The sequence below is a fragment of the Arachis stenosperma genome, chromosome 4 (assembly GCF_014773155.1).
Source record: "Arachis stenosperma cultivar V10309 chromosome 4, arast.V10309.gnm1.PFL2, whole genome shotgun sequence".
In the NCBI taxonomy this organism is placed as follows: Eukaryota; Viridiplantae; Streptophyta; class Magnoliopsida; order Fabales; family Fabaceae; genus Arachis; species Arachis stenosperma.
The window spans coordinates 122,961,124-122,967,437 of record NC_080380.1 but is presented as its reverse complement, the minus strand read 5'-3'; the positions used below and the strand labels follow the sequence as shown (position 1 = coordinate 122,967,437).

The 6,314-nt window shown below is 28.8% G+C and overlaps 1 protein-coding gene across 1 annotated transcript; it reads left to right on the top strand.

Moving 5' to 3' along the window:
- Positions 1-4,561: 4,561 nt before the first annotated feature.
- LOC130975421 (uncharacterized) lies at positions 4,562-5,913 on the top strand. The gene is made up of 2 exons (XM_057900221.1): positions 4,562-4,937; positions 5,021-5,913. The coding sequence occupies exons 1-2, from the start codon at positions 4,562-4,564 to the stop codon at positions 5,911-5,913; spliced, it is 1,269 nt and encodes a 422-aa protein (XP_057756204.1).
- The last annotated feature ends 401 nt before the right edge of the window (positions 5,914-6,314 follow it).

The window sequence follows — 6,314 nt, the reverse complement described above, 5'->3', positions numbered from 1 at the left end:
ATTTATTGAAAATATGGCTTGAACTTAGATCTGCTTTATGCTTGCATGTTCTCTTTGCCACTAAATTATGTTGTTTCTTTTAATTTTAAATGCTAATTATTAATTATATAGTAAAAACGTAAAATAATTTTTTTAAATATTATTTTAATTTTATACTCACTTATATTTAAATTAATTATATTTTTTATTATTCATAATTATTAATATAAATATAATTAAATATATACAAATAAAAAATATAAAATATTTTTATTAATTACAATATAATTATTTTTATGATTATATGATATTTATTAATATTATTTTTCAATAAATATATATATAGTATATAACAATATAATAAATATAAACCAATTAGTTAATTATTAAAATAAAAAATATTTACTTTAATATAAAAATAAAAATTAAAAAATTTTTATTATAAAAAGATACTAAAATTTCATATACTTATTTAATAATAACTAGATTATAACTTGTTGATTATAATTTGTTGAAATTTGATTGTTTTTAAAATATTGATGAAATATATATATATATATATATATATATATATATATAATTTTTATTTTAAGTTTTAGACTATTTTATATTTTTTATTTATGTAAAATCAATTTTATCGATTTAACCGGTAATTTATCAGTTGAATTAATAAATTAATAAATTAATAATATGATCAATTTGATTACCAATTTTGACCACTATGAATCTAATAATATATTAATATTAATTCTCTTTTATTTTATTTAAATAAAGAAACCATATATAAAAAAAGAGGAAGAAGAAGATAATAATATTATAATAATAAACTTGAACAACAGAATCAAAGTATCAAACTATGACCCTGCTTTCTTGCTCAAAGGTTGGTCAACAACAATGCTTCTGCACTCTGCTTTCTTGATCAAGAAGCAATTGCTTCGTCTTTCAAAGTTTGGTAAATTAAAAATTGTTTTTTAAGTAAAAAAGAAAAATAATTGTATGTCTTGAACAAAAGAACCAAACTGACTGAGTCGTGTGTGGAATTTAATACCATTTTATCCGAAAGCTTGCACCCATTTGATTCTAGACGTCAACTTCTCAAATATAATATACTACAATATAGGGCAGTTGAATTTTATATTTATTTTCCAGCAGAAAACTTAGTTTTGTGTTCAATTTAATTATGTTGGAAATTAAACCACGTCGTCAGGGCTTTTTTATGATATGTTTGTCCTATAAGAGAGATAAGATAGAACACTCAGAATAAAATACTAAATTAGAAATATAAAAATTAATGATTTTATATTTTATTTGATAATAAATTAAAATAAATTATTAAAATTTAATTTTTTTGTATAAAAAATTAAAAAATAAAATAATAAAAATATAATTATAAAAATTTAATAAAAATAATAAAAAAAAATAAATTATGTCTTTTATTAATATTTATATATTTTTATATTTAAAAAATATAAAATATATTAATTTAATATTTGTCTATAATATTTTCATTTTCTATTTTATCATCTAAATATAATTTTATGTTTTTTATCTCTATCTCAATATCCCATAACTATAACTAAATATAAGCATAGTATATACTGATGGCAAAGTTCTATGGAATTGCTTTGGTCTTATATATATTTGATCGAGCTTTAAACAACAAAAGGGCGTAGTATAAAATTCAAATAATGTTGAACGTAACATACACACTTAAGTTTAATTTGTTATATCTATCACCATGGCCCATGTGACATGGAGTGAAACTTGAATGATGGTGTAGTATAATACTATAATGTATATTCTGGACATGCTGCCCTAACCCCAAAAGATGCTACATATGAACGATAAAATATGGCACCGTTTCATCACAAGTATATGAAGTAATAATATTGTAACCTGCATTTCAGGAACATCAGCAAACTAGTTAAATATTCCATAAATTATAAGAATTGTTTTAAGATTTAAAACTTATTAAAGAGTTTATAGTCGAGTTACTTAGATGCATATTAAACTGTATAAATTTAAAAAACTCTTAAACTGGCATTTATGAAGCCTGTACAGAAACTACGCGGATAGAGTTATAACATGAGCATTGTTTGCCCTTTCAACGGGGAAGATAATAGGCATTTTTTTTAATATTTTTTTTAAGTTAGACCAATAAAAATATTTGATAATAAAAAAAATTAATTATAAATAATCACAACTTGTTTTATTTAATATTTATTAATTATTGTAATAATTAATAAATATTAAATAAGATAAATTCTGACTTTTTTTTATATTTCATTAATATTACCGTTAAATCAAATACAGAAATTTATTCAATGTCAAGTTAGAAACTAGAAAGACTAAATTTATATGGTTTTGTGACTATACGGGTGAAAATATGATAAATTTTATCTCTTTAATTTTATTGAAAATATTTGATAAGAAAAAAAGAATTAATAAAAAATAATTAAAATTTATCTTATTTAATATTTATTAATTATTGTAATAATTAATAAATGTTAAATAAGACAAATTCTGATTTTTTTTCTAGCATTACCGTATTTATATATATATGAATAGTGAAAATGAACTACAAAAAATTAAAATTTATTTTAGCATCGTCCAAAGGCAGCAAAAGTGGGAGAGAAAATAATAGATCAGATAACAAGTTTAACTTAGAATATCCTAAATATATTAACTTAGAATATCCTACATATATTCTATCATAATTAAAAGATTGTTACTGGATGCATCACAATTCACAAATACATACTTAGAAAAATAAAAATAGAACCTTCGAGCCTTCGGGGATGAAAGAGATGGAGATTTACACACAAATAGTTATATAGACAAGGGGTAGAGGTGGCGTTGGGCTTGCGGGGACTATGACTGATCAAAGAAAATCCAAATTGTATTTTAGTTCAAATTGTATTTCACCTTATATTGTTTATAAAATTTAATTATAAATATGATTTTAATTTATATTTTGTTGGACAGTATAGAATCATTTTGCATGCATATGTATAAAGAATAAAAATATTTAATAATAAAAAAAATTTAATCAAAATTAATTAAAATTTATTTTATTTAAATTTATTAATTCTAATAATAATTAAGATAAATTTTAACTTTTATTTTTTTTATCTTTTTAATATTATTGGTATAAAAAATAGCTGACGATGATTTTTATTTTGCAATATTTACATTATTTACATAACACTACTCATTAAATAATGTAGCCAATGCAAGTATTATTCTCCCTTCAACGTGCCAGTTAGCCATCGTTATCATAATTTATATGACGTTTATGTACACGAGAAAAGTAGAAATTAAAAGTCAAGAGTCAAGACAATGGGTAATAAATGCAAAAATAATAATAATAAATAATGGGTTAAATATTTTTTTTATTCTTAATGTTATAAAATATTATAAAATTATCTTTTTCTATTTTAATTTTATTTTTTTACCAAATTATCCTTAACAAATAATAAAATAATATTAAAAAACAAAAACAAAAACACCCTCCAGTTCCACCATCACCCGGGGATATCGCTTCCCTTCACATCCCGTTCTCCTTCTTCAAAATTTCAATTCTTATCCCCTCCTTAAACTAAAAATCATCCACATCCTTATCATTAACTTTTGTATCATTATCGTCGCTATATATCTCTCTTCCTCTCTCTCTCTCTCTTTTCTCATTGACATCACTACGGTCCCATAATTATCACACATTCTTTCTCATTATTACCTATTCATCATCCTAAATCACTATCACTCACCTATAAACTAAATTCAACAACAATAACAATCAAATTCAGCAATTTCAACAGCAACAACCGGCTCATTTTTTTGCAAATGAAGAAGCTCATGGTGTAACACTATGAAATGGAGGCATAGCAAAATATTACACTGTTATGGGTCAGAGACAGAACGTAAGTTACGTTTTGTATTTGTTTATTTTTTTTTTGAATTTTAAAATATACCAAACGTAGCTTACGTTTTGGTTTTTCTTTCTTTTTTTATTTTGGTTTAATACTAAACGCAAGTTGCGTTTTACTAAGTTAGAAAAAGAAAAAAATTTTTGAAACCCACAAAACGTAACCTGTGTTTTGTTAGTGTCAGAAATTTTTTCTTGGAAGCCCCAAAACGCAAGTTGCGTTTTGCCCCAAAACGCAAGTTGCGTTTTGTATACAAAATAATATTTAAATCTACAAGTTTGCCTCTAAATATGAAGTCCGGTGATGTTCATCTTCATCTTCACTTCTCCTCTTGTTCTTTCTTGCATAAAGTCCTTAGTGGGGTGTTTTTTTGGTAGATAACTGTGTCAAAAAATAGAGCTAGTTAAGGCTGAAGTTATAGAAGGTGTTGCAAACTTGCGAGTATATTATAACGGTGAGGTTATAACAAACACACATGAAGGAGTGACTTTTGTTTGTGAATGTCCGTTGTCATTTGCCATTTCATGTACCATGAGTTTTGTCGAGTTGCAAAATGGTCTTTGTAATAACATCCAAAGTCACATTTGAAAAGGTTGAGCAATCTTTTATACAGAAGTCCTGTGCAAGTATTTGGTGGGTTAATACAGTTTCAAATAATGCCCATCACTGACGATGCTAGTATGCAGCAGATGTTGTATATTTATCAACAAACCCGATCTCACATGCCGATGATAGAGCTGTACGTTGAGTTTGAACAGCAGTCGGGGATGAGTATGGTCGGCGACGAGATCAATGTTGATGAGTTCGGGAATATAGATTGGGAAGAAGATAATAATGACAGTGAAGACAAATTCGAAGCTAACTATGAAGTCGATGACGAAAATGATGACGGAGACTTGGCAGGCAATCCGGCGGTGCAAGATGAAGCAAATGCGATTGTAAGCCAGCACCCGTTTGATGTTTCGTCTTTTATGCGGACTCTAGATCTCGAAGCCATGCATGCTCCAGAATTTCCTGAGTATGTGAATACATGTATGTTATAATTATTAACTGAAGTTTTCTATAGTGCTTATTTTATTTGCCTTGTCTGGCTAATGGCGGTGCGCATGTCATAGGTGAAGGCAATGTTGCGGCGGAAGATGACGAGTTTAGTGTCGAAATTGAATTCAGTTCGAGAGAGTTGGTGATATCTACAATCAAAAGCTACACCATCTCTAGAGGAGTTGATTACACTGTGTATGAGTCTGAGCCCCAGACATTCTATGCGAAATGCAAGGGGTATGGTGCAGGGTGCGACTGGCTTATCCGAGCTAGTTTGATTCGAAAAAAAATTTGTTGGGAGATCAGGAGATACAATGGCAAGCACACGTGCACCATGGGCACGATTTCACAAGATCATGCCAAGTTGGACTTAGACACAATTGCAGATGCCATTAGGCCGTTGGTCGAAGCAGACCCCTCGATAAAGGTGAAGTCTGTTATTGCAGAAGTTCAAGGCAGGTTCAACTATACTATGAGTTACCGCAAGGCTTGGTTGGCAAAGCAGAAAGTTGTCGCAAAAATTTTCGGTGATTGGAAAGTTTCTTACCAGACTCTGCCAGCATGGTTGAAAGCAATGACAGTGAAGATGCCAAGGTCTCATGTTCAAATTAAAACGCTCCCTGTTTACCGTGAGAGTGAGGAGGTTCAAGGTGTAATAATTCTGCACCGCATTTTTTGGAGCTTCTATCCGTGTATTGTAGCATTCAGACACTGCAAGCCACTGCTGCAGGTTGATGGCACGCACCTGTACGGAAAATATAAAGGAGCAATTCTGGTAGCGGTTGCACAAGATGGGAATCAAAATATTGTGCCTATTGCATTTGCGATTGTCGAGGGCGAGACAGTAGACGCGTGGGAGTTTTTCCTAACCAATTTTGTGGAGATATGTTGTTACCATATATGGCCGCCATATAAACTGCACAATAGTTACCAAGAGGCCGATTATAAAAACTATTCTTCTGAATAAAAACATTGGACATTAATGGTACAACTTACGTCGTCAACTCTCATGTCGTCGAGTCCTCGCCTAAAAAATGCGCAGTAGGCCGCCGTATATATCTCGTATGTCGGCTCCAATGACTCCACCTAACAAAGAACAGAATAATAACATTAACAAGACTAACAAATTAATAATAATAGTAATAATAGTAATAATAATAACAGTAATAATAATAATTATAATAGCAATAACAATAAAAGCCACAACCGTCGCGCAAGTGAAACACCAACATTGCCGAGCTAATCGCGGGGTATAGGTGTCAGGAGCGGTATACGATCCCACGCCCAAACAAAAAATAGTATCAGTGGGCCATCTATCTCTTTGCAGTTGTATCGTGATGCACGACACAACAATCTGTATAGGTGTGC